The sequence below is a fragment of the Melanotaenia boesemani genome, chromosome 2 (genome assembly GCF_017639745.1).
Source record: "Melanotaenia boesemani isolate fMelBoe1 chromosome 2, fMelBoe1.pri, whole genome shotgun sequence".
In the NCBI taxonomy this organism is placed as follows: domain Eukaryota; kingdom Metazoa; phylum Chordata; class Actinopteri; order Atheriniformes; family Melanotaeniidae; genus Melanotaenia; species Melanotaenia boesemani.
This window is the reverse complement of record NC_055683.1, coordinates 5,886,508-5,914,406: the sequence shown is the minus strand read 5'-3', so window position 1 is coordinate 5,914,406 and position 27,899 is coordinate 5,886,508. Positions and strand designations below refer to the sequence as shown.

Below are 27,899 nucleotides of genomic sequence, written 5' to 3'. Positions count from 1 at the left end.
GAACAAACACTCCACGGTTGAAAGGAATGTGTTTTATGTCTTTGCATGAGTAGAAGAATAACCCACTGCCTATGCTTCAACCAAAACATTCCTCACATATTCAAAGCCTGGACGTTTCTGTTTCAAATCCTTTCCTGTTTCATGAGGTAAACTTTATATTTCGATTTTCAAAGTTGTATTTTGCACAATAATCATGTTCACACTGATGAATTAGAGATTAGTTCACACGCAATTTTTTTTTTAGCGTTTTTATTTGTTTGTTTATTTTTATTCTAATATTACATTTAAGGGAAAAACAAATCTGAAAACTGGTTCATATTTGGTAGTTTTGAGCAGACCTGAAGTTGTTTAAGTGATATGAAAAAAAGAAGAAAAGAAGAAGAAAACAAAAAAGATTGTCCACAGAGTAGTAAATACAATTTTTTCTTCTTTTTTTTAATTCTTTGTAACTTTAATCCAACTTTTACAAAGATATGCGCTGCGAGAACTAATGGAAATAGTTCATGTCATTTTACAATATAATTAGCCTTTACTAAAATAAAAACTCCTTGTTTCTGCAAAGTTATCTGGAACTTTATAAGCAGTGAAACATGACTTTAGATGTGATTATGTAAAAAAATGAATGTATTTCATGTTGATCTAATGTTTTTAAAGCTGAGTCATGAAGGTATTCTTAGCATAAAAAGTAAGGGAATTTGTGTTTAATAGATTATTTCTTTGTCTCTTGGCAATAAAATTTTAACTGTTGGAAAACCTGTTTATTTTTTTTTAAATGGTGCCACATTTGTAAGGAAATTGCAGTTGTGGTATGAGCAGCAGAGTTGAATATGTGGGTTGTGCCCACGAAAACCTTCTAAAAGTCTCTGTTTATACCACCAATGACTCTTGTTTTGGGCTGCTAGAATCCAAGGGGCTAATTAGCATCTCATTTGGAACATTTTGTTCAGCAACAGGTCCAGATTCTGCCTTTGGCAGGTGGATCATGGGGTCAAATTGTAGCGAAGACATGGAGAGAATTATGCTGACTGCTGCACCAATGATAACACCTTTTGGTGGAGGCAGTGTGATGGTGTGGGGTGGCATCTTCTTCACTTGAGAGACAAGCCTTCAGAGTTATCGAGACGGGATTCTGCAGCCAGTGGCAATCCCATATCTCCACAGTCGGGAGCCAAACTTTATCCTCCAAGATGGCTACGCTCACCCTCACAGAGTGGGATTTATCAGAGACAACCTCCAGAATTTGGGAGCAAAGAGGATGGAAAGGCCCTTTTGCCGTCCTTAACCCTGTTGAACACTTATTGGATCAGCTTGAGCATAACGTTTGTGCCAGCACATCCCAGAAATGCACTTTCCTTACAAATGTGGTACTATTTAAGAGAGAAATATACAGACTTTCCACCAGAATGTGTTCTATTGGCTTTACAAGATTTATAATAAGGAGACATTGTTACAACAAAGAAATAAACCACCAAACACACATTTCCTTTCTTTTGGACCAAGTTTAGTTTGTATTACATGATGTTTTATCAGTTGTACTGTAACATGCATGAACATATATAGAAATTACTTAAATCTCTTCCATTTTAAGCATCATGATTTTTGTTTGTTTCCAGAGGCTGGTGGTTTGCCACATACTGTATATTTGTAAGTGTAACTTTTGCACCTGTGTTGATCTTTGTTCTGCTTGTGCCAAATGATCATCAGAAACAGTGCATACATCTTATGATAAAGCTGCACGTGGTACAGCGTACTTACATTTATGGCGGAGCAGATTTAGCATCAGACTGCTCACTCTGGAGTCATACAATAAATCATTGAGGTCAATGATAAATATTGTCTGTCTTGTCTCTACATGTATTTCTGTTGCACTCAGTGGCTTCTGTACAAAATAAAAACTCTGGTAGAAATGGGTCACCCTGTGACTTCCTGTGTTGTTGTGGAATGAGGGTTAGGGTGTTGGCATATGCATAAGCTTGAGAAAGAGTCTGGGAGACTGTCTGAGTTGTGTGCACATGTATGTGAGGTTGTTTGTACCCTATTTGGTGTGTGTGCCGTTTTGAGTGTTTACATGTCCTGTCAGGTGGTCCTGGTGGTGTATGTGTGAGTGAGCTGCTGTATTAGAGTGTGGTTTGACATTTAACTCTGACACAACCAGCGACATCCGCTCACCTCAGAGAGAATTTTATGATAGTCATGTCAGAAAGTAAGTAACAAAGATGTAGCTTCTGATCAAAATTTCCACAACCCTTTCTTTCAGTTGCACAACAGTTTGCTACATTATGGCTTCGATTCTGTCAAGTCAATCCATTATATAGCACACAAAGGCAGCTAACTGCACAGCTTATCTCTCTCTGCAGATAGCATCTTGTATGATGCAATCTCAGTATGAAAAAAAATCAGTACTCTTTCCAGTTGTAGCTGAAATAAAATGTCAAATATCCTCACCCTAAATGCAGATTATTTTGTCTTTTGGTAAGTTTAAAAACATAAAAATATCAAATAATAATTCATACCTTAACCAATATGACAGGATGGAAACTACTGATTTACCATTTATAATCAACAGTATTATTTTTTTATCCTGCTTGTCCAATCAAATCAAACTTTAATTATAAAGCCTCTAATTTCTGTCTCTAAACTGAATGTATGTATAAAGTACTGAAAGTGATAAACATCTGGCTTCATGCTGCTGTGAGCAAAGAAAATCTTGGGGATCCATCCACACCTTGAGTCAGTCTACCCATGTCCAACAGTGCCTGCCACCACGGCAACTACCCCAATCAGGGCCGACCGGGGCCTACACCACAGCCATAAACAAAAAGAAGAAACAAGAGTTATTTCAACCCGAGACAATAAGCTCCAGCAGTCAGAAATCCACAATCGGTCACGAAACACACACACAAACAGAAAACCCACACAGGGTAACAAAGCTACAAACACTGTCTGTGTTCAGTCCAGACATAATGTGCTGTGTTTTAATCACTCATAGCTGCCCTGACTCAATGGCAGCCTGCTCTTTAAGTAGGGCTGATTAGCCCTGACCAGGTGGAGAGGAAAAGCAAGCAGCCAATCCTGGTTTGGTGATGCCACAGTCAGCCACTTGGGTACAGTCAGTTCAACATATCCAAAGGCCATGGGCCGTAACACTGCCACATTCACTGAAACGCCTTTGAAGACGGTTTATGGTGGAGAAATGAACATTTAATTAATGGGCAACAGCTGTGGTGGACATTCCTGCAGTCAGCATGCCAATATCACTCTCCCTCAAAACTTGGGACATCTGTGGCATTGTGCTGTGGGATAAAACTGAATGTTTTAGAGTGGCCTTTTATTGTGGGCAGGCTAAGGCACACCTGTGCAATAACCATGCTGTCTAATCGGTATGTCCACTTGCCACACCTGTAATGTGGATGGATTATCTTGGCAAAGGAGACATGCTCACTAAAACAGGTCTAGACAGGTTTGTGAACAATATTTGAGACAAAAAGGTCTTTTATGTGTCCATAGAAAAAATCCTGCATCTTTAAGTTCAACCCATGAAGAATAGAAAAAAAAAACAAAAGTGTTGTGTTTATTTTTTTGTTCAGTATAGTTTGACTTAATAAATCAGGAGTAATCCAGTGTCACATTTGTGCTGCCTGGTATGTTTTGGAATATGTGTTTTATTTGATTTAACCCCTTTTTAAAGTCATCCATTCATCTTCTTCTTTCCTTTCGGCTTTTTGCCTTCTGGGGTTTCCACAGCGAATCATCTGCTTCCACCTGACCCAGTGTAGAAGTTGTAGGATGTATTCGCACATTCCTTTGGCACATGTTTTTACACCGGATGCCCTTCCTGCTGCAGCCCTTTGCATTTATTCGGACTTGGAATTGGGAGAACACTGACTTGTGTCCCCCCTCGGGGCTGCAGATGCTGGGAATTGAACCTGGAAGCCTCATACTACTTCATCAACCACTGAGCTACATACCCAGCAAAGTTATTCATTCATACATTTTCCTGAATATATCAAAGGTTGGATCATGGGAAGAATAGGTCCTGGAGGGACAACCCATACATCCCTTTGACCACCTACACTCTCCAGCTTCTTTTGAAGCATCCTTATGCATTCCCAGGTCAGAAGTGGTAAATAATCCTTCCAATGAGTTTTAAATGGCTCCAGAGTTTCCTTACAGTTGGATGTGCCCAAAAAAACTTTAAAAGTGAGGCAAACAGGAAGCATCCTATAAGAAAGATCAAACAACTCAGTTGACTTTTTTCAGTGTGGAGAAGCGGTAGCTCTACTCCCAGATCTGCCTGATGATCAGTATATCAATAAGATGATCAATGAGTAAATGATTAAGAAAAATAAATAAATAAAATAAAGAAAGAATTTGTAGGTTGGTAAAAGCTGAGCTGATAAGGTTACATGCAGCATCTGGAGGTAACACAGGCAGACAGATAGAGATAGTTGGAGACAAGCTCCTGCAGGCATGTCTCCAGTGAACATATCTACGTAATACTGCATTCCCAGTATTCTCGCCGTGTCTTCATCAGTGCTCCTACAATACATTTTATTTACTGGTTATTTAACTTTCCCCACGATGATTAACAATGATTTCCTCCTCCTTTTCTCTCACTTTGGCTCTGGCCCTTGACATCACTTCGACCCATCTGGATTTCCATCTTTTTTTCAGCCATTAGTTGGTTATCAGTTGCTTCCAATAACTTTCCAGTAGGCATAGTTTTCCATAATAACAGATGTTAAAAAGTGAAATGAGTACCAGCAGTACAGCATCTAATACAGCGTAGAAAGAAAACCAGAGTAAAAAGGCACAATATGATCAGAGTTTGTAGCAACCATTAATGTAACAATGACCAATAACATAATAATTTTGGTCTTTTAAAATGTGATGAAATCAATGATGTTAAAAGTTGGCAATAAAGTAATGCAAATTATGAGCCAATAATATAAAAACAATGTGATCATTTATTAAGCTATTGGTTGGTTATTGGCATAGCAAGAAAAAGAAATCATGTGAAAATTTAATACCTGCAGCCACATATTGTCATAATACATAAATATAACTGCATTTCTCAGAATTACAAGAGTTCTTTTAACATTTTATTTTTGCAGTAAGGCTACGATCACTCCATGTCCATTCATGTCTTTAATTAATTAAATGTTGGAGTGTACATACAGAATAATATTTTCTCTCTTACCCAGCCAGTAGCTGGATGCTGGGGTGGCAGACGGGCTCAAAACAAATACAAGCAATGTTCAGTGATCAGGGCCACATGATCACATTACTGTCAAGTTATTACACCTTTATTTAATTTAAAATGTCTAGAATCGTTGTGTTATTGGCTGTTATTATATTATGGGCTGCTACAGAGCTACTACAACAAACTAACACCACTAGGCTGTCACCATAGAAACAAGATGACTCATTCAGTCCTTGCATATGCCGCCGTAATGTTGTGTGCACTTTCTACCACTAGGTGACATTACAAACCTGAACACAGCAGAGTCAGTGATTGTTCCCCCTCATTCTACAATTCCCCTGGAAAGGGCTCGGTGCTGGTTTTGGATCTCACCCACAGTGGAGGGGTGTGAAGACAGAATGACCGTGAGCTCATTATGTGGAGAAATGTTTGGAGGAGACAACACAGCAGCCACATCCACCACATGGGTCAAATAGTTTCTGAAGAAGTCCAACTTGTTACTTAAAACAAGTGATATATTCCTACTGGGCAAAATCAAGAGTGAACAGAAGATAGTTTTCCTTTTCTGAGTTAGATGGTCCTGTAGGTTGCGTGTTTTTAAGCTTCAGAGGAGCCACGCTTTGATATCGTACCAACTCTTTTGTTTTTCTGAGCTAAACCGCAAGAATGCTTTGAGGTCTGAAATTTTAACTCACCTCTGTTTTTCAAATTTGAACACAGTTCCCTGTAATTACATCAGTGCAAAACAATATGTTGTGCAGGAAATATGAGGGTGGGGTTGTGGTGAGGATGAAAAATCCCCGTGCTACCGAAACTTAATTTCATCTCCTTTAAAGAAAAAGCAGTCACCCTTAGTTTTCCTTTGCACCTATGCAGCAAATGGTTCAAATCCAAGTGTTTCCGAATGAAATCTACATCAAAGGAGGATCGTTGGTGCTGAGTTCAGACACAGCGAGTAATCACAAGCAGAGCTGAAAAGTCAGGGCTGCATTACAATCATTTCCACAGACAAATCAGGTGGTTTCAGACGTGTCTCCTAAAAGTTTATTCTGGCTGCAGAAGCAGAGGAATGATCCCCTGATGTAACTCCATATAAATGTATGAAAGTTCAGGCCTTGAGACAAAAGAAATCATGTTGCACTGCTTCAGCCTCCTCCTTCTCAAGAAGCCACAAAATGAAAATGCTGGAAGAAGAAAAAAGTTATTCCTTCTATAAATTTTGAAAATAAGTAATAATCAGGTCTATTGTGATAATATTAAGAAGCTTAGGAGTACAAAGGATGGGAAGTTTAACTCTTTGCTCTTCTTTACGAATACAAATCCAAAAAGTTGGGATGTTGTGGAAAACAGAAATAAAATAATGCAAGGATTTGCAAATCTCATGAAGCCATATTTTATTCTCAATAAAACATGAATAACATATCAGATGTTGAAACAAAGATATTTTACCATTTCATGCAAAATATTTGATGGGAGCAAAAGCATGGCAACAAATCAGAAGAACATTTAACTACTAACTAGATAAACTGGAAACAGGACAGTAACATTACTGAACGTACAAAGAGCCTCTCAGACGTAAAAAGTGTCAGAAGTTCACCGATCTGTGACAAACGGCATCTAAAAATTGTGGAACAATTTCAGAAAAATGTTTAAAAAATGGGAAGATCCCACCAACTACAACAGAGTATCATACCATAAAAAGATTCAGAGAATCAGGAAGAACAGGAGTTCACAGGAACAGAACAAGTGATGACTTTACAACAAACAACGAGACCAAGCGGAAGATGTACCGAGGTAAGTAAAAACAAATTAACAACAGGAACAATAATGAAAAATAAAACAGGTGTAACTAGCTAGAGTGCAAAGTTAACGAGCTAAACAGAGTACATGTAAAAACATTAAACGTTAAGTAAAAGCAAACTGGGAAATAAAGACAAACCCAAATTTAACGCAAACAGAAATCAAATCTAATAAAACAATAAGACAGAGAAACAAAAGACACGCTGAAAGACAGAAATACATGAAAACAAAGAAAAACCCCCAAAAAACCTAAAAGAAAGGCCAGATAAATACTGTCAAAGGAAGAAAAACAACATAGACTATTGCAGATAGTCCAGATCATACAGAGATTTCTCTACATTCCTTTAATCTTTTCATATTGTCCATAACTGATCAAATCTTCAAGCTTCCTTACAATTCTGTGTTTAGCAGCATCATTTTTGAACCACTAAACCACTTTGTCAAGCAGTCCTTCCCATCTTTACATCTTAGAGACTCAGCCTCTCTCTTTATATTCTATAAATATTAGTGTCTAAAATATTATGTCATAAGTTTAGTCTTTATTTATAGTATGTGCTAGCTGAGACATTTCTTTTGGCATTTAAAAGGGATTTACTTTACACAACTCAACTTTTTGAAACATGTCTTCTCAGTTTTGCAAATCAAATAAACATAATGAAAAAAAATAAATAAATAAAAATTTCTTACCACTTTTAACCAAATATGCTGTTAACATGATGTGCAGATCAGATTTAAGAGCACATTTACAATCCAGGTCTGGAAAAGAAAATGAGTAACATTCCTGTACTTTTTTTCTTCGTTCCTCTAGTTTCTCTCTTTCTTTCCAGCTGGGCTAACAGGACTTTTGGATGGCTGCAGGAATTCTGCACAGCGGAAGCTCAGACCCAGGAGGCAATGACCAGAAGTTTAACCCAGCAGTTATGCTGTTAGTTACACTCTCAAATTCATTTAGCATTTTGAAGTTAAATCAATCCCCTAACCACTTTCTCCCTGCATTCTCCTGCATCACAGGTGCACATACTGGGGTCAGAAAGTCATCCTTGACAGAGCACAGCTGTCATCAAAGACAGGACAGAGCTCACATGAAGGAGGGATCCACAGAGAGCTGGATTTCCGTTCAATAAGGAACTCAAGTCACTCATAGAGAGAGAGAGAGAGAGAGAGAGAGAGAGAGAGAGAGAGAGAGAGAGAGGGCTGCTGACACTGGAATCCGTCGCCTCCTCAGTGGAATCAAGCAGCAGCAGAAACTGGAACAAGGTGAGAGTCATTCACATAAAACTCTGTTTTCAGTTCACAGATCTGCTCAGGCATGAGCACTGCATGGTCGTGGGGTGATGATGACTGGGACATGTTTACTCTGAGGACCTCACTGGGACATGCGCTGATGCATGACAGCCAGCAAGAAGCTTTAGTCTAATTGTGTCTTAGTTAAAGTTAAAATTTTAATGCTGCCTTTCCAACTTATTGCTTACATGCAGATTTATTACACATGTTCCAAGTTCTAGTAGTTTTCACAAAAAAAGAAGAAGAAGAAAAAAGAACAGTTATGTAATGTTCTTGGTCAGGGAAGGAGCCACATAAACCATGCAGGATTACCATCTGAAGTTAACACACGCTTCAAGTTTCCACTGAAAGGTAAGATCAGAGAAACCAGCAGGACCAAGCCAGAGATTTTGATTGAATACCATGCAGCTGCAAACACACACACACACACGTTTTCACAGATGTTTGCTTTGACCTAAACTTATTTCCTAAAGCCTTCAGCTTAAACCTTAAAGGCTTACTTCATAACTGGAATTGTTTGTGTTGTTGTTTTTGTTTGCTAAAGGAAATGAAGCCTCTTAATGTGACTCCACAGTGCCAGAGTCAGAATGTTTTTATAAGGAGGTCCAAGCCCAGAACATTGTTGCCACTGGGGTGTCCCAGTAGTTTTCCTACAGAGTGCATATCTTTAGGGTATATAGTTGGTTATTTTGGTCATTTTTCTTTACATTCACGGACATAACTGCCACGAAGAAGGAGTTGTTTCTCAATAAATTGTTTATTCCTTTATGTTTAACAAATTTTTTTTCATGTCTGCTTTATCTTTTCATGTTGTTGCCCACCGCTCACTGCACACCCAGGATGCAGGACTGAATTGAAAAGTAGATTCGGTGCAGTTTGTTGGTTTTCTTAGATAGGCAGTTCAGTGAATTGGCTTATACACAGTATTATAAATTAGATTAATGTAGACTACAATTAATTGCGCTGTATAAAAGTGCTTTGAAAGAACTTTGTTGTGAACTGGTGCTTTACAAACTGATTTAATTAAATTTCATTTCATTTAAGTTCATAAATAGAATATATTTTCAAGGTTTTGAACATTAGAGCCATTGTGGTTAATGTCCGTAAATTGTCCCTATTTTAAGAAAAGAAAGTAAGGCTGTATGTTGTTCATTTTACTTTGGCTTTATCAAAGGACAGGACTCAACCAGAATACATTATTTATGGTGAGAATCTCACTTTTGAAAGCCTAAAACCAGCATGGTTCCAGCACAGGGTGGAGCAGGGGTCCATGGCATTTTAGTATATGCATGAATGGGTCCCCCAAGGAAAAAAGATTGGGAACCATTGATCTAAAGGCTGTTACATACTTAGCGAGAAGGAAGAACATTTTTCTTGTTCTCGAGGCCACAAGAACAAATGGGATGGGATGTAAATAGGAACAGTTCTCGACTAATTAGCCAAGTAGAGCTTTGTTCCTTTGGGGCTCCGAGAAGTTTTGTGTGATTGGTTGGACTTTTGAGGTGAGTGTGGTTAACGCTGGAAAGAATGAATCGGAAAGTTGTGAGTTTTCATTTCCTCTGATGCAAATTTGAAGGGATAGTTTTAATGAACAGCTGATCAAAGTGGTGAGAAAGTACATAAATGTAAACAACACATGTGGAATTTAAAGACATGACATCGCCACATGCGCAACCCCGCCCTGCCATGGGCGAAGTTTCTCACTAAATATGAAATAGCCCAGTAAGCTGTTCATTGCACATGAAAACACAGACATAGCCCCTACAATAATCCCCGCCCCATCGCGGACTAAACTTCTCGTGGAGTATGAAATGACTGGACCAATACAAACTTTTTCTTGTTTTTGCAGCCTCGAGAACAAGAACAAAGTTCTTGCTTCTTCTGCAGTATGTAACAAGGAGAAAATTCAATTTTTTTAAATCTGAAGGTTTATTTTTTTATTCACAAAATGTTAAAAAAATAAATAAATAACATTTTTGTATATTTACTGTTTATTACCATGTGATGTCAAAATTATTGTAGTATAAAAGGTATCCACCAGGGGACAGAAGACAAGCGTCAGATTGTGTTTAACAGTGTTTTGGGCTAAATTTTCACCATAAAGGGATGCAAAAGATTAATATATATATGTATATATATATATATATATATATTAAAGGTTAAGTTGGTGCTGGATATGACCATCCAGGTCATTCCTTGGCTCCACCCCTGACTTCAGCAACATACATTTCCCCAGTTTGAGTTACACGAGTACAATTTTCTTTCCAGTTACACACAACATTTACTTCACAAATTCATTCCCAGAGTTTTAATGTCTTTACTGTGATTTTATGCCTCTTGCTTGTCTTTTGCCTCTCTATGTGGTTGTTACATTTAATTTGCTTTACAATAAAATGCTGCTTTTTCTAAACTGTCAGCTCAAGTGTAACTTCAGCACGTGCATACAAACATGGAGAAAATATTAGAATAATTTTGTGTCATGCAGTTTTGCATAAGAAAACCATCTTTGGCTACGGATCCATTAAAGACACCTGGTCTCACAGTGTGAAAACATTTCATAAAGACATGCAGTATGTATAAGTACGGACCTGTACCAGCTGCCAGTATAGATCCAGCTGTAATGTATAAACATGGCTGTACACACTGTTCCACTTACAGCACGCACACACACACACACACACACACACACACTGGCTGATCACAGTCTGGCTGACAGCCATCGCAGTTCTCTCCTCTGCAGGGTAATTTTACTGGTGATTTATAGTCCTTGCTGCTCTGCACTCGCCTATTGATTTGCACTTTTCCCTTTTTGTGGATGAAAAGCAGATTATGGTTTTAACGTGGCTTTGATTGAGTTATAATGCAATATTTATACTACCAGGAAAATTTTACTTTTTTCCTCATAAATTCAAACCATTTGTTCTCTTTCCTTACTAAGCACAGAAGTTTCCTTTTTATTTCTTTTGGAGAGACGCTTCACACTTCATGTTTGACTTCCAGTATAAAGCATTCAAAACGCTGATGTTCTACCAACCATAATGTATCTTTCTGTTCTTCCTTTTTAGGCACAGTTATGTTCGGTGTCATTCTCCTCTCAATCTTCTCCTCCCTGGTGAGTGCTGTGCCTCCCCCCAATGCTCCCCTTGTCTCATGCAGACACTGCTGTGATCACATGGGGCCAGCAGAGGGCAGCGGAGATCAGCCGGCCATGGGAGAGTTTAGTCACATCCCAGAGGTCCGCACTTACATCAATATGACCATACTGAAAGGTAATACATCAACAGCACAGACCACACTGAGTCTGTACTCCTTCTATTTTCTGTTTCAGATCTATCTGTTTATGTCACCAGACTCAGATTATGTAGTAAACATAACATATATACCCATTTTTCAATAATAATAGGTTTAAAAGTAATAATGTTATATTTATATACCGGCATCATACACTTCACACAGCAGCTCTGGAAATACTTATGTAAGTGGAAGAGAATTAAAGGAGGGGTCTTTTCTGTTCCCATAGATTTTTCCTCCCTTTTTTGTGTGTTTGTGTGGATTTTAAGAAAACAAAAAGACTCTGCTCCTTGTTTAAATTTGTCCACCAGGCCATCCAGGTCATTGGACAGCTGAGCCAAAAGCAGCACACAGTTTCTCCCCCTTTATGTGTTGTCATCTGTGAAAATATTGAGATAAAAAGTACACACAAAAAGATACACTCTCTGGCCACTTTAATAAGTACAGTTTGCTATTATGGGGTCGGAGCCCTTTTTGCTTACAGAACTGCCTTAATTCTTGGTGGCATAGATTCAACAAGGTGTTTGAAACATTTTGCTCCATACTGACACGACCACATCACACAGTTGCTCCACATCCATGATGAATCTTTCGTTCCACCACATCTGAAAGTTGCTATACTGGATCGAGATCTGGTGATTTTGGAGGCCACTGGCGTCATCATGTTCAAGAAACCAGCAACAGATAGGCTGTGGTGTTTAAAACATGCCACATTGGTACTAAGGGACCAAAAGTGTGCCGAGTGTCCACATCATTACACCACCAGCAGCAGTCAAGACAATTGAGACGGATTGGTGCTTTAATCTTGTTTTTCTCAATATTCTGACTCTACCATCTGAACGGGCAGCCAAGGCGGAGACTCATCAAACCAGGCAATGTTTTTCCAATCTTCTATTGGTCTGAGTCTGTGTGAAGTGTAGCCTCAGTTTCCTGTTCTTAGCTAACAGGAGTGGTGCTCGGCGTGGTCTTCTGCTTCTGCTACCTTTCTTGGAACAAGTTACTTGGAATGAGTTACTGTCGCTTTTTATCGTCTCCAGCCAGTCTTCCCAATCTCCTCTGACATAATCAAGGCATCATTAAGGTATTTTGGTCAACACAGCTGCTGCTCACTGGATATTTCTCTTTTTTCAGACCATTCTCTGTAAACCCCAGAGATGGTTGTGGGTGAAATTCCAGTAAATCAGCAGTTTCTGAAGCTCAGACCAGTTTCTCTGGCATCAACAAACATGCAGCATTCAAAGTCACTTAAATCCCCTTTTGTCCCCATTCTGATGCTCCGTTTGAACTTCAAAAAGTCGTCCAGACCATGCCTACATGACTGCATCATGCACTGTTTCTGCCATGTGATTGGCTAATAGCTACTTGTATTAATAAGCAATTAAGTGTACTTAATAAAGTCACCAATGAGTGTAATACTGTAATAAAGAATTGCTTCAGGACCTAGTATTGCCTACTTTTGCATAATTGCCAATGAAAGAATTCCCTCATTTGCAAAAGTACTTGTGGGTTTTTTTTGGCTGTACTGCCTGTTTTAAATCTTCCCCCATTACTATTGATCTACTTCTTGGTGGATGTTGATGTGCTGAGGACTCCTAAATTACAGAAATGTTCATTTTCTGTTCAGCCTCAACTTGTTAACCCCTTATCAAGCAGGGTCATTTTGGCAAAAACGCCTGTAATATGACCTCTCCAAATAAGAATTATTGCTGTTATTGAACCCTCTGGATTGTAAGTACAGGCTTGGGCTCTTTGTAAAGGTGACACTCTCTAGTTTCACCCACAGCAATCAGAATCACTGTAAGTATTACTGATAAAAAGTTATACACTTTAGAACACACAGGAAAAAATATTTTTTTGTCCAATGAGACCAATTTTGTCCAGAATGAGACCTATAGAGAGCCCTCCAAGGTAGAGAAAGTCAACATTTAAACTTTCTGCTTTTCTGTAAAAAAGGCTTTAGTGTTAGCGCTGTGGTTGTTGTGTGTCAAAATGGTTTATATCATTGGAAAGACGAGACTTTGAGCTTTCATTTGATGTGTATATTGTGGGCATTCATGACGGAGGGGCTTGCACACATGGCTGCAATGTTGTTGATTAGTAGTCATGTACCGGGACCGGTACGTCTGCATCGTAAGGGGTTAAAAGACAGCCTCATAGTACATCATTTTCAAGCATTATTTCAGGCAGAATTCCAAGCAAAACCAATGACTGCAAGCTGCCCTGTACCTGTAAATAACACCTACATAATAGTACCACCACCATGCCTCACACTTTGTAAGAGGAAAGGCTGTCTTTATTCTAGGTTTTTATTCATTTCATAAGTAAAAATGGCAACAAAAAAAAATCCAAGTTTTTTATGTAATTTGTGAGAAGTGCGTAATTTTTCCAGCAGACATGACAAAATAAAAGATGACATGTTTTGGTAGCTTGAAACACCTCTTCAAATATAAGTCAAAGGGCTTCTCTTTAACTTTCTTTCTCTCTGTCTTTTGTAATTGTAATTGATCAATCAATTTTGTAATTGATTTATCTTTTATTTCATGATGTGATGTTAATGTTTTCATTCAGGTGACAAAGGAGACCGTGGGATAAGAGGGACACCAGGTAAAGCTGGACAGGAAGGCCCTCCAGGGTCCAGGGGACCAATGGGCTCAAAAGGCAGTAAGGGCCAGGCAGGTCTTCCAGGAGAACCCTGCAATGTTCAATACTCTGCCTTCTCTGTTGCCCGTCGCAAATCCCTGCATAGCCATGATACCTACCATACCCTGGTCTTTGACACAGTCTTTGTGAACCTGGATGACCACTTCAACATGTTCGAGGGGAAATTTCTATGCCACATCCCAGGAATCTACTTCTTCAATGTCAACATTCACACTTGGAACTTCAAGGAGACATACCTGCACATCATGCATAATGACACAGAGCGGGCGATTGTGTATGCACAGCCCAGCGACCGCTCCATCATGCAGAGTCAGAGCCTGATGCTGGAGCTGGAGCTGAACGACGAGGTGTGGGTCCGCCTGTTCAAGAGGGAGAGAGAAAACGCCATCTACAGTGATGATGTAGATGTTTACATCACTTTCAATGGATACCTCATCAAATCCAGTGCAGGAGACAACTAAACAAAAGAGAGCAAAGCTACATTACTTACATACATAATAATAGAAAAAAATTTCATTTTTATTAAAAAGAAATCATGGGTGCAACCCACACATACTGTCGTGTGGAAAAAATTAGGACACCCTATGAAAGCCTGTACATTTTTGTAATAATTTAACAATTGCAACTGAAGAAAAGACATTACAAGGTTTTCTTTAAAATGTCATTCTACAAACATGTATATTCTAACTGAGGAAAACGTTAGGACACCCAATCCCCAAATAGTTAGTATGACCGCCTTTGGCAGAAATAACTGCAACAAGATGCTGGACCACCCGTTTCAAGTCACCCCACAACATCTCAATGGGATTAAGATCTGGGCTTTGCCTCTACCATTCCAGAATTCTCCATTTCTTAGACTTCAACTAGTCCTTGGTGGATTAACTGGGATGTTTTGGATCATTGTTTTGGGTTCCAGTTACGCCTCAGCTTTAATTTTCTCATTGATGGACTCACATGTTCCTCAAGCATACATAATAGAATTCATGGTGGAGTCTATGATTGCGAGCTTTCCAGGTCCTATTGCACCAAAGCAAGCCCAAACCATGACACCTCCACCTCCATGCTTCACAGTTGGTATGAGGTTCTTTTTCTGAAATGCTCAATTTTATTTACGCCAAACATATCCTCTCTTGTGGTGTCCAATTCAATTTTGGACTCTTCTGTCCAAAGAACATTATTCCAAAAGTCCTGGTCTTTGTCTACATTCTCTCTGGCAAGCCTAAGTCTGGCCTTGGTGTTTCTCTGAGAGAGCAAAGGTTTCCTCCTTGCACACCATCCATGCAAGGTAAACTTATGCAGTCTCTTTCTGACTGTAGAGGCATGTACTTTCACATCAACAGTAGCTAGAGCCTGCTGTAGGTCCCCGTGATTTTAGCATCTAGCAGTCTGCTCTTAGACTGAACTTGCATGGAGGACCAGACTTGGACATGTTGGCAATCATTTTGAAAGCCTTCCACTTGCTGCCTATTTTCCAGACAGTGGAATGCCTGAACTTAAAATCTTTTGAGATCTTTTTAAAACAAGATTAATAAGCTGCTAGAATTTTCTTCTCACCATGGTGCTCACTTTCACTTCAGCAGTCTGGAGCACATGAAAGTAAATATCTGAGGTTTAATTCTGTGGTACACATGTGTGTGTGAGTTGAGCCAATTCAATTGGGAATAAATGTCGGGCTGTCCTAATTTTTCCCTCAGTTAAAACGTTTTTTGTTTTTGTTTTGTTTTAATTGTTTAATTATATGTTTATCTTTCTAAGTCTTGTTTAAATTGAGGTTAAATATCCATATATTTTATATACATATATATATATACATATACATCTGTAGCATAATATCAACAATATGACTGTGAGAATACACTCAACTCCCCAGACTTTTTATTGAAAATACTTTTTAAGAAGGGATTTTTAAAAAAAGTTATTTAAAAGATAAAATTTAATTAAATAATTTTTTTTTTTTTTTAACAAAAAACTTCTTAAAAATTTAAAACAGATATTTTTTTCCTTAGAGGTGCTAATCTCATGTCTGTGTGTATAAATGAAGCAGGACAAAGCCTGGGTTAGAAAAAAAGACTAGAAACAGGATGAAACTGGTGAAATTAATCATTACTCAGGACAAATTGTAGTTGTTTGAGTACAAGCCTTCAGCAGCTTGCTGGACTGTTACTGTCTGCTTGTCATCCTGGTTGGCAGATTTATCTTTTTTTTTTCTTTGTAACACGCCAATGTCAATGTTTCTGTTTCCAATATTTGTGCAGCACTATCCTAATCAATCAGAATAAAATTCCTGCTAATGCTTGCTATTTAACAAACGAGTGGCACTGATCTTGTAATCCTCAGAAGAATAAAAACATATGTGTGTATTTCTAAAGTATCAAAGCTGCTACTGAGCCCTGTCAACCACAGAAAACATATCCAGATGTATAAAGATAAATTACAAGCAAAAACACAGGATATAATTCTTTGTGATAAAAGATAAAAGTTGAATGTCAGTATTCTCACGCTAAAAGACATGAGATGTAGAATATAAGCAGTGAGTGTATTGTGAGTAATTGCAGTTGTTCAAACTTTGCTCTTTCTTTTTGCTGCATTTGAAGCTCAACAGAAGTTATTTTAATAGTGTAGAACAACACACAAAAAGCTTAAAATTAGTATAAGTGACACAAGAAAAATGCCTGATGTGGTGTGAAGTTTACAAGCAGCGGAAAAAGTGTAAATTCCCAGTAAAGACAGAAACCAGTAAATGAAACTAAATTTATAGATTGGTAAATGGAATCATATTTAAGGTAAACTAGACTGCTGCCATTTAAATGATGACTGGAAAAGAAAGAAAAAATGTCACGTGAAACTCCGTATTCATGCAGAGCTGAAGAAGCCTCTGGCTGAAGAAATCCTGTCTGATCACGTTCTTGTCGAGCCAACAGCATGCCATGTTGTCCCTTATATCTGACAAATTATGCAACATTTATATTTACAAAATCAGCTTTGATGGCTTCAGAGCAGCTCCCAGCACAGACAAGGCTTCTCTATAAATTTGCTGAGTTTCTATGAGTCAATAGCCCTGACACTATGCGTGCAGGATTTTTTTTATTTTTGTTATTTACCTAATGACCTTGATATCAGATTTTAATTATATCTGCTTAAGAAGTGTCTTGCTGGCTCCTCTTATCTGGGTTCTGCCGTGGAGACGTCCTGATGTTGGGGCCTTCAGGAGCAGAGGGCAAGATGAGAGTTCAAGCTAGACCTCTAGAGTCCTGTGTGTTGATATTGTGTCATATATAAAACACCTTGTCCTTGTTCTCTTTAGAGGACACTCTTCATACTGCTGCATGCTCTCTGGCAACTGTTTTACTCTTTCTAGTCAGAAATAAAGACTTTTCTTTTTTAAAACTTTTACTTCACATCATGTCTTTATTAAAAATCCCACAAATTTTATACATGAATGCAAAACAGACTTCAATCTCTATCCCAGGCTCATGAGTTATGTGTGAAATCTTGCAACAACCACAAAAGGATCTAAGCTTCCAACTTCCTGGTTCCAGTCTCAGCTGTGTTCCTTCGTTACTGACCTTTTGTGTTCTCATGCATGCCTGGGTTCTCTCCAGCTTCCTACCGCAGTCCAAAGGAATGCATGCTAGGTTAATTGTTCATTTTAAATTTACCCTAGGAATGAGTGTGGGCGTGCATGGTCTCATTTGATTATGGGTTTTAAGACGTGACTGAGAACTATGACTGGTATGAGTTTAAATATATTTTTAAATTTACTTACAAATTCTAATTGTTTTGTTTTGTCTTGTTCTGTCTTAGAGTAGAGACTTATGTACAATTACCCATCAGCAGAGAATGGCCTATTCATTTGTATGAATTAAAACGCCTTGTTGATGTCAGAGGAGAATGGGCAGACTGGTTGAAGATGAGAGACAACAGAAAGTCAAAGACCACTCTGCAGAATAATGTTTATGAATCAACATGTCCAGCCCTTAAGCAGACGACCACTCCGGGTGCCACTCCTGTCAGCTTAGAGAAGGAAACTGAGGCTACAATTTATACAAACTCACAAAATTGGAAATAAAAGATTGGAAAACATTGCTTGGCTTGTCCATGATGGTATAATGGTGTGGGAGACATTTTCTTGGCTCATTTTGGGCTCCTTTATAACAGGTGAGCCTGGTTTAACTACCACAGCCTACCCGGGTATTGTTGCTGACCATCCCTTTATGACCACAGTGTAGCATCTTCTGATGCTACTTCCAGCAGGATAAAATGTCACAAAGCTTAATTCATCCAACTGGTTTCTTGAACATGACAATGAGTTTACTGGACTCCAACGGCCTCCACTCACCAGAGCTCAATCCAATAGAGCAGCTTTGGGATGTGGTGGAATGGGAGATTCTCATCATGGATGCTAGGCTGACAAATCTGCAGCAACTGTGTGATGCTGTCATGACAATATGGAGCAAAATCTCTGTGGCATCCTCAATCCTCAGTGGCAGAATCTGTGCCACTGAGGATTAAGGCAGCAAAACGGGGTCCAACCCGTGTGTACTGGCAATTCGTGGTCAGTGTCAGGTTGGTGTAGTTCCAGGTTATGACCACCAGATGGCATTATATACCATCCTGCTTCAACAGCAGCCGATTCAGTTATTCAGTTTTCACATAAAAATACTGTCCTTATGTTATTTATTGTAATGATGTAACTGGCTTATTAAACCTATTACACTTTATTATAATCATTCTGTCCTTTAAAAAACTATTTTACTTCTGCTTTTAGCTTGAAACTAACTTTCATGATTTCATCCGTTCTCATGTCAACCCTTACAAGGCAGCAAATCCAAAGGTCAGAGATGTGATGCCAGCAGTTCACCTGGTCACTTACTGGGCCATATTCAGACTTACAGTTTAGCTGGAAATCCAAAACACAGTTTAAATATTAGAGTTTGCCTTGTTTTCCAGCCAGAAATCGTGTCATCATATTTTTTTAAGGTGTGGTTAAAGAGGTTTCATGTTAGTCCTCAAAACAGAGTATTCTGCTTCATGTTGAGATGTTGTTTAAAACAGCAGTATGATTAAACTTGCAATCATCTTATAAATGCACATATAAAAAATTGCATGTAGATCATACTAAACTCTCTTTAAATATTTTAGACAAAGTGGCCTACAACCTTTATTCCTCTTGTATGAATGGCAATATTGATAAAACTGTGAGGATATCTGCTTCAAAAAATATATATATATGTTTTTTATTGCATGTGTGTTCATGGTGTGCAGCTAGGTTGAGGTCAAAATGTGGGGACATATATTGTTCTTTCATGCAGAACTGTTGCCGTGGTAACAGGTCAGTGGACATCAGCTTTAATTAAGACCCATTAAGCCTCTGAGACTGATTTCCCATTTTGCAAAAGCAGCATTTACTCATGGTTTTTATTTTAGCCCATAAATAAACGGTTTGACTTGAAAACAATTCCATGTCATTATTTACTTCCATTTGTTTGCAATGACAGAAAAGAAAAAAACAGCTATAAACACATCGTCTCTGACATAGAGAATGTGGACACTCACATAGAAAACAAAGGACAAAGGACGTGGATACAAAAATAAGGATGAAAATACAACTTGCTGCAATACAAACACCAGTGACGCAGGAGTGCTGATCCACTACAGCTCATGGCCACATGAGAAGACTTGGAGAAAAAAAAAAAACACACATGGCTCTACCTTTTTACAAGGACACAATGCTCCACAATTATCTAAAACAAACAAAACGAAAGGCAGTGAGACAACACCAGCACAAAGTGTGTACATCTTCATGAATAATGTGGCATGGTGCACACAGCCTGAACACAAGCACACTGAAGGAGAAATGAAATCATCATTCAAGTTTATATCAAATCTCCACGTAGACAGGTACAACTCTGCTGAAGGGCTTTGTTGTTTCCTATTGGTCCCAAATTAAGGTCACATGAGACAAACTAGTCCCACTAGATCAAATAAACCTTGCGGTGGCTTTGTATAGCTCTCACTGTGTTGTGTTTTGAGTAAAAATTAAGTCCTACAAAAATACTTGTTTTATTTTATTTTATTTTGTGTAAACTTTTTGCAACCAAAGGCACTATCTTCTCTTCCCACTCTTCTCATATAAATGAACCTGACCCATCAACTCTTGATGAACCCAACTCCCACACCTTCTATCTTCAACATCTTTAACACTTCCTTTGCACTAACACTGATTATAGTCTCATTTCGCACCAGTTTCATAGATAAACTCAACATGCTGTGCAGCAGAACTGTACGTACACAAATACACACTTCATTGGCTTCAAGTAATGCTACGGAAACAATGCACCTTATGAAAATGCTGCCGTTAAGAAGTAAAGTATTTAAGGGGGAAACGACAGCTCTGTTGCAGTCTGCAGGGTTGTAGTTCAGTGTTAGTATCTGTATTTTCTGTGTGAAAACACAAAGACACAACTATCAAATGCTGACAGTAACAAGAAATAAGAGATGTTTTTTTCCCTTTAAGAAACTGTTTGTATGAACACACAGAGGCACACCTGTGCATTGGGAAACCATATGAATGCTGAAACTCCAGTTTGATGTCTCTAAGACAAGCTGAGACAAAACCAGTTCATCTGTTATGTGTGCTGCGTGATGGAGCTGCTGTGCTTCTATATGCTGAGGCTACATTTTAAAACCGGTCGAATAGACCAGCTATGACGCTATCGGAAAAAACTGCATGCTGAACTGAATGTGACATATATATAAAAAAAAAAAGCAGCAGGGTTTGTATGTAAGGTGACTATGCTCTTCATGCCTGGGTATGAGGTATCAAAAGGTCCATTCTCTGGTGCTGGCAGCTGTTATTAGAACAAGTTTTCAACACAAAAAAATCCCTTTTCATGCTTAAGAAACATTGCACTTTAACAACGTGGAATAAATTAGCTGACAACTACTGCTAGTGCAACTACTTTTAAAACTAAGTTTTATCCAACTGCCCACATTTCCAAAGACATCTTTCTTTTTTCTGTGCAAGAACAAACATGAAGCTTGGCTCTGTGGCATAGTTTCATTTTAAACACTGTGCTACTAACAAAATATGTCACCATAGAGTTTAGTCACAACAAAACTGGGCACAAATGGTAGGCGTGGCATGACATCATAGCAGGGAGGTGTGGAGTCCAGGTCTACACTGAATGTACAGCTTGTTAGGGTCACCTCTTTGCACAGAAGGGGTCTTTCCTTGCCGGGTCTGATGCATGTGTCACTTTTCACTTTGGATCATGGCTTTGCATCATCTGGGTGCCTCCTTATAGGACTGCGTGGCCTTTATTGTATGCGCATTCAGTGTAGCACAGGCAAAGAGAATAGATGTGCAAAGCCCAGAACAAAGACATGTCTAACTGTTGATGGGGTGTGGCATCACTTCGTTACATAACAACCTTTTTGTCAGTGTGGCTGTTGGCTGTGAAAATCACTCATTGAGGAGTGAGTCTGGTCTGTTGTAACCAAAAAGCTTGAAGTCAGGCTCGTAGAGTTTGTAGAGTTCTCTACGCGCCTCGACGGGAACTGTGCTGAACCAATCCGACTCCCAACTGCTGGCGGTAAGGTTCCTATGTGAGGTGGGGAATTCCACCACATTGTCTACCCGCAGCAGGCGCAGGAGATGCTCGGCATCCTCTTCCGCCGTCTCCAGGTGGCCAACAAAGTCATACTGAATTTGGCAGGGGTGGCAAAGTCGATACACTTGCCGCCAGTGTTCATTAAAGGGCATTTCCTTCTCGGTCAGAGGGTCCAGGAGGTACTGGATGAAGTGAGAGAAAGAGGGATGGATGCCCAGAGCAAACGCCTTGTCCACTGAGGATGGAGGTGTCGGCTGGTTGGCATAGCGACGCAGCATGACCTGCGCAAAGCGGCGGTAAAAGTCCTCATTATGCATCTCAAATTTATTCCTGTAGGCAGAGATGAGACGCACGAATGGGTCCCGGACAAAAAGGAACTTGGTGTACTTCTTCAGCTTCACCTGCAAAGATGAATTCAGGTTTTTATCCACATTTCCTTCTGCTGTGTTCTTTTTATTCAGCACATTTATACAGTTGACAGAAAAGATATAAAACAGACTATACAGTACAGGAAGAGGCAAAAAGGCCCAAACTGGCTTATATCAACCCTTCACCCACAGCATAACAACTATAAGAAAAAAAATGAAGTCTTTAAGAAAATTTACCAGGCAATATAAAACTAAACAGCCGAATTGTAAAAATAAAGCATTATTATATTTGTAAAAGATTGTAAATCAGCAATCAAATGTCTTTTTAAACATCTCTAAAATCTTTCTAGATTAGGGCACTTGTTTGCTTGATAAGAAATATTATTCCATAATTTAGACCTCTTTGTCTTTTTAAAAACTGACAGCGCCTGGTAAGTAGCTGAGGAAGATAAAGATCTGCTGATTGTCGAGTTACATAAGAACGGACCTTTGAATTAATTTCAAGTAGGACAAAATTTATCAGAAATGTTTCCTGTTTGAATACATTTCATAGGTAAAAACAAATGTAACGGTAATAATATCATAAATAGAATCTTTGGTTCTAAAATAAAAGAAAACATAAGACACTGTTGGTCATAAGAAGCTCAGGAACAGCGGCTACATATGTACATCTGTTTCTCTGAACTAATCATGCTGGTATTGGATTGGAGGATGATGTGACTACAGGAGTGATGTTTTAAACATTAATGTGTTTTCTGTGGGTTCTTCAGAAAAGATCTATGAGTAAAATAGCTGCATTCATTCATTTCTGAACACACCTTCATTAGGTGCTTTGCAAACTTGCCATAACGTTTCCAGAACTTGTTGAAGGTGAAGTGCATGCTACTGTTGTGGACCAGGTCTCTGGGGATAGCCAGAGGGTCTCTCTGAGGAACGCCTTCCAACAGCATGCTCTCGCTGAGAACTATCATGATGCGTTTCCAGTTACTGCACGCTACCTGAAGTTTAAAGAAAGAGTCCTGAGTTATTGCATGGAAACAGGTGTGCGGATATAAAACAATGCATGTGTTTCATACCTTTGGGACATAGCAGTAGATAATACCATGCCTGTCATCCACAATAAGATGATCCAGCTCCTTGTTGGGAATGTCATCAAATGAACGGTTTTTGCCAGGAAACACTATGCTGTCGTTGGCACACATCTCCTGAAGCAGCCTCCGTCTCTGCTCCTGGTTATTCCGTTAGATACAACAGTAGATATTAATTATTAGAAACTGGACTTCATCAGACATTAGTTACAGATTTTAATCCTTTATATCCAATCAGTCTTGAAAAAGAGAGCACAAACTATTCCACACCCAGAGTTGGATTAAGTGGGTATAAAAATGGATAATTGGATGGTTTTAAATATAATTAAAAGAAAATCTTCTAATTGTCACCATTAAAATGATGTTGATGCAACCTTAAACTTTGTTATTCTTAACCAATCTGAGCCACAATGGAAACAATGTGTGAAAAACACCCTATATTTAAAAAGCATGTTTTTCTTTTTAGCTTTCTAATGGTTCTACCACAGAATTTCAATCAGGTTGAGGGACGGCTTTGCAGCACCTTGATTTTTTTTCTTTCGTAGATTAGCTGCTTTGTTTGGACCCAGTGTTTTGTTAATGATCCCATTTCACCAAAGCTTTTGCTAATCAACAGATGGTCTCACATTTGACTGCAGAGTACTTTGGTGTACATAGGAGTTCATGTTCCACTCAATGATCCTGGGGCTACAAAACATGCCCATATCATCACCCTCCCACTACCATACTTGACAGTTGGTGTGACATGTTTATGCTGATAAGCTCTGTCTGGTTTTCACCTAATGTGGCGCATTATGACCAGAACATATCCAAACAACATTGTTCCAGAAGATTTGTTTAGACTAAGCTTTGCAACTCTTAAGCTGTGCTTTCATACTGATAATTTATACTTCTCTGGTCAGACTAAACATCCTGTTTATCAGCATATTTTGCTTATCAAACCTTTAAGATCCTGTTAACAAAAAGGACATGATCAACTATGTACTTGTGACTGCAGGACAACGGTTAGAATAAGCAATAATGACTCTCTAGGGAGTCTATCTACTGTTAAAATTTATCAAGTTTACCTGTCTCTCGCGAAGTTCTGCTGCCAACGGAGTTAGGTGAATCTTCCATTCCCTCCGCGGTATATACCGTTCTTCTGCTTTCTCCGATTGGTTGCTCATGTCAGCTGGGGCAGTATCTGTGGGTTCCCCAGTTCCTGGCTCCAGGAATTGGTTGACGAAGGCATCGATATCAGACAGGAAGGACGGCGTCCGAGTCGTGTGAGGCCTCGGCTGGGGAGGGTGATGTGGGATTTTGGGTCCTGGCGATACAGGAGTGTGCAAATACAGGTGGGAGGCACCGACATCATCCCAGTAAATGATGATCAGAAGAATCATGAAAAGCGACCCTAGGACTATGAAAATGCGGAACATCCTGGACGTTCCCATGGTGACTGTTGCTTGCTACAGAATCACCATAGCAACAGACTTTATGATTTTACAGGATGCCTCCGCAGCATTGCCATGGCAGTAAATTGAAACAGTTACCTGGGTCTTTTTGTGTGACTACCAGGGCAACAGACTGGAATCTCATGCTACAAGGTTACCATGGCAACAGAGTCAAGGTCCAGGGGCATCATCTCACCATGATGGTGGACACACAGCCGCTTTAGTCAAGTCTTTGTTAAAGATGGGGCTTATCCTGATGCTGCTGCACAGCTGGAATGAGCTGTGCATGAAAAGAAGAGGCCAGTCAGAGACTGATACTCAACCCCACTCCATACCTGCAGAACACACAAACACACACAGCAACTGTATCTTCCATCATCCAGATTCTGATACAGAAAATACATTTCTGTATATGGAATAACAGCAATGAATCATTTTGTGTTTTTTCAACAAGACAACAACTAGATGCAGTGATAAAAAAAAATTCATTCAGGCCATTTTTTCATTAATTTACCTGTTTTTTTCTTCCTTTTTTTATTTCTGGTTAAAGTATGAACAGATATGAGACCAAGGCCAAACAAACCATCTATGGTCTTCCTGCTTTCTTAAAAAAAAAAAAAAAAAAAAGACTGAACACACAAGGCAAGGGAACCTTTTGCTCAATTTATGACAAGGCATGTGCTGAATTTCTGCTTCACCACTTGGGAGTTGACCTGACTCCCACTCCCAGCAGTAAAATCACGAGTGGTTGTGAAATAACTTCACATTTTGGAGCTTGGCACACTAAAAAGCAATATGTTCGAGCCGCACCAGCCTAACTAAGAATTACGGTCCAGTGCCGTAATACCAGCCTCTCCTGAGATCGTGAAAAAAACTCTCTGTTACACACCTTTGAAAGAGGGTCATTTTAAAATCATTTACACTGCTAAACATGGTGTGTTCTGCGTATAAGAAAAACACTGAACCTCAGTGTGCTCATGTAATCTTCACAACTAGCCTGAAAAGATCTAAAGTAAATACAGTGTTGTCCCTGTGACTTATCACATTTACCATGTCTTGGGGCACAGTCTATCTTCTCCCTCCAATTTAGTTCAAAGTCACGGGCGTCCACTTTTCCACTTTGACACACTCCTAAATTTGGTAGCTCATGTGCAACAGTCCCTATATTATTTCTTGAAGCAAAGAGGGAACCATTGACATGGAAAACCCTCATAGGCAGCAGACTGCACTCCTCTTCCTCTCTCTGCAAACACACACCAACAAATTAACTGCAGCCTTATTATGCACATCACACCAGATTTATCATCAGGGCAAAGTGCATAAAGTTAATGTGCCACCGATCAAATGAAAGCCCATTTACTCAAGCACTTAAGTACAGTTTGAGAGAGACTAAGGTTACTAAATCTTTCTAGATGCATTTCATAATGCATTACACTTAAACTCCACAACAGTTCATAGATAAATATTGCACCTTTCATTCCATAGCAGTACATGAAAATGACTACATTTTATCTTTACAAAAAATCTTACGTAATGTATTGTTAATGGTTAATTGCATAGGAGTATATAACAATTTAAGTGGTCTCAACATTGACCGGATATAATTTTTAAAACACTATTGCATATTCATACACCTAATGTAAAAATAATTTAATAAAACTATATATATATATATATATATATATATATATATATATATATATATATATATATATATATATATATATATATATATAAACACTCAGCGCCTCCTTGTCATTGTCTTTACCAGCATGTCGACTCCGGTCGCGACCGTTAACAACGGCCAGAGAACCTGAAAGCGGCGCGAGCTCACCTAACGGTGGATAAATCACACCGTCCTGTCCGCTGAAGCCGCCAGCGGATGCCAGACCGGACACAATGTGTCCTTTGACGGGAGAAAGAAGAGAGGGGGAGCAGCGGGAAGCGGCTGCCCTCACTTCATTCGAACGTCGCGTGCCGCGATTTTTTTAAAGGATAATTTATGAAAGGTGAAAGAAAACACAGAGTTTTCCCTTCAACCCCGTGGGTTTATCACGCTGTCAGCGTGCCCAATCAGTGTTCGTTATCTGGGGGACAAACAAGTCTTCTGCCCTCCAAGGCAAGCCGCTCAAAGATTAAACATTAGGTGCATGTCTAGATTTCCTTTTGCTATTGATAAAGACGTGAAAAAAATGTTTTAAAACGCACACACACACACACACACACACACTTTCTCTCACCTCATCTTTTCCCTTCCAGCTCCCAGCGCCGCGTCAGCTGAGCCCGTCTGTAAGATGCGAGCCGCTTTTTCCTTTTTCTTGTAGATGGATTGCGATGGCACAAAGTATCGCGAGACTCCACAACAGCTTCCTGCAGAGTGAGCTCATGTGGAGGGAGGGTTCACTTTTCTGGGTCAGCTACAGCACAACATGTCTCAGCTTGGGAATGATTTATGTAGACAGTTTCTCCCTCTCCCACAAGCGCGGTGAGCTGAAAATAACCTTTTCTGAAAATGTTTTTTTTTTTTTTTGCTTACCTGCAAAACCAAATGCCAACATCCCTCAAGAATGTGACTAAAGGAATTATAATGAAAGAAAATGTGGTGAAAGGTGATATTTTTGCTTGCCTAAGGCAGACATGCTTAAGAATCGCTTTTATTTTTTAACTCTCTTCATCTTGTGACATTAAACACAGCGTGTTCACATAGCACACAAACACAGCATCATCTGTTTTTAATATGCAACACACATTTCTCCCCCACTCCTGGTTTTACACTCATTGCTTAGTTCCCATAAATTTGAATAATATAACTTTGTACCCTGGCAGTCATTCTGCTTTTAAAACACACACACACACACACACACACACACACACACACACACACACACACACACTTCTACTAATCAGTTTAGTAACACACAAAAAGATGACAAATGCAGGGGTGGTAATAAATGCGTTTAGTTCATGTGGCTGATATGAGCCATCCTGGAAACATTTGCATGTTGGTGTGTGCATGTTTTTCCATGCAGATGAGATTATCTGGCATCCTTTTAAAAGAGGTTACTCTAAATCCCTTATAACGCGCCTTGTTTTTCCAGATTGGAACATCGTAAAACCAATAGGGGAAAAAAAATCTCCATCCACACAATGCACTAATT

At 39.1% G+C, this 27,899-nt stretch overlaps 2 protein-coding genes across 5 annotated transcripts; one reads left to right on the top strand and one right to left on the bottom strand.

The window, feature by feature from the left end:
• The first annotated feature begins 8,148 nt into the window (after nucleotides 1–8,148).
• On the top strand, nucleotides 8,149–17,053 carry c1qtnf6a (C1q and TNF related 6a). Of its 2 annotated transcripts, none has more exons than XM_042008827.1 (3): nucleotides 8,149–8,260; nucleotides 11,353–11,556; nucleotides 14,147–17,053. In XM_042008827.1, exons 2-3 carry the CDS (start codon nucleotides 11,361–11,363, stop codon nucleotides 14,698–14,700), a joined length of 750 nt encoding a protein of 249 aa, XP_041864761.1. In that variant the 5' UTR covers nucleotides 8,149–8,260; nucleotides 11,353–11,360; the 3' UTR covers nucleotides 14,701–17,053. The 2 variants fall into 2 exon arrangements, with proteins under 2 accessions (XP_041864761.1, XP_041864754.1); XM_042008820.1 differs by lacking the exon at nucleotides 8,149–8,260 and adding an exon at nucleotides 8,329–8,638.
• Nucleotides 17,054–19,697: 2,644 nt separating this feature from the next.
• On the bottom strand, nucleotides 19,698–27,761 carry LOC121654276 (carbohydrate sulfotransferase 12-like). Of its 3 annotated transcripts, XM_042008353.1 has the most exons (6): nucleotides 26,982–27,761; nucleotides 24,841–25,076; nucleotides 24,376–24,614; nucleotides 23,297–23,449; nucleotides 23,039–23,218; nucleotides 19,698–22,253 (listed from the first exon to the last, which is right to left on the bottom strand). In XM_042008353.1, the coding sequence occupies exons 2-6, from the start codon at nucleotides 24,884–24,886 to the stop codon at nucleotides 21,705–21,707; spliced, it is 1,167 nt and encodes a 388-aa protein (XP_041864287.1). In that variant the 5' UTR covers nucleotides 24,887–25,076; nucleotides 26,982–27,761; the 3' UTR covers nucleotides 19,698–21,704. The 3 variants fall into 3 exon arrangements, with proteins under 3 accessions (XP_041864287.1, XP_041864267.1, XP_041864278.1); XM_042008333.1 differs by having other exon boundaries at nucleotides 24,376–25,076; XM_042008344.1 differs by lacking the exon at nucleotides 26,982–27,761 and adding an exon at nucleotides 26,576–26,963 and having other exon boundaries at nucleotides 24,376–25,076.
• Nucleotides 27,762–27,899: the final 138 nt, after the last annotated feature.